Consider the following 863-nt stretch of genomic DNA (forward strand, 5'->3'; position numbering starts at 1 on the left):
GAGAGAGAGAGAGAGAGAGAGAGAGAGAGAGAGAACAATGGATAAAATTAGTCAACACTGCTGTTCGTTACCATGGATCCTGCCATCATGATGCTGGCCTTTCTCAGGAAGGTTCTGTTTGCATCTTAGGAGTTCTTCTTTCACTGCATGGCTGGCAGAGAAGGTCTGGTGGACACAGCAGTCAAAACCAGTCGATCTGGTTATCTCCAAAGGTACGAGTGGCAGGTTGGAAATGCTTTTTGAAACTTTTAAAGTTGTCAGTTTTTTAAAAGTATTTTCACGTAAGTAATATATGTGCATGTTCTAGTCCAAGGCTGCCTAGCTTTTAAGTGGCTGGCGGCTGCACCAGCATGGGCCATGTACTGCTCAGGTACACCACCCCACTGCACCCCAGATCATGCATGAGGACACATTTCTTCTTCCTACCTCTTCCCCCCAATTCTCCACCAAGTCACGCACGTAGATGCTCCTTCTCCCCCCATCACACCACTGTGCTCCAGTAAGCAATGCATGTGGAATGTGGATACTTCCTTTTCTTTATCCCCTATTTAACATTGTGTCATGAACGAAATTCACCCTCCTGCTGCGGTGACCACTGCAGCACACACAGGCAGCTCCCTGCTTCCCCTGCCTCCCCATACACAACACTGCATATATACCCCCAGCTTCCTCACCTGCAGGCTGAGCTGCTCTGCCCAGGGAGTGGAGCAGGATACAAAAGTTGGAGAAGGGAAGGGGGAGCCTGGAGACTCCAGCTCAGGGGTGGGCAATTACTTTGGGCGGAGGGCTGCTTACCTGGTTTTGGCAGGCTGTCAAGGGCCCCATGGGTAGCCCTGCCCCTTGACAGGTGCTCTGCCCCCTGG

At 51.2% G+C, this 863-nt stretch overlaps 1 protein-coding gene across 1 annotated transcript in view; it reads left to right on the forward strand.

Moving 5' to 3' along the window:
* POLR1A (RNA polymerase I subunit A) overlaps positions 1-863 on the forward strand; it is a 106,072-nt gene that overhangs the window by 66,931 nt on the left and 38,278 nt on the right. Inside the window, exon 21 of the mRNA XM_019525829.1 lies at positions 130-212. Within this exon, the coding sequence (XP_019381374.1) occupies positions 130-212 (83 nt within the window). The remainder of the gene's footprint in view (positions 1-129; positions 213-863) is intronic.

This window comes from Gavialis gangeticus, unplaced genomic scaffold (genome assembly GCF_001723915.1).
Source record: "Gavialis gangeticus isolate Ggan-Ray unplaced genomic scaffold, GavGan_comp1, whole genome shotgun sequence".
Classification (NCBI taxonomy): Eukaryota; Metazoa; Chordata; order Crocodylia; family Gavialidae; genus Gavialis; species Gavialis gangeticus.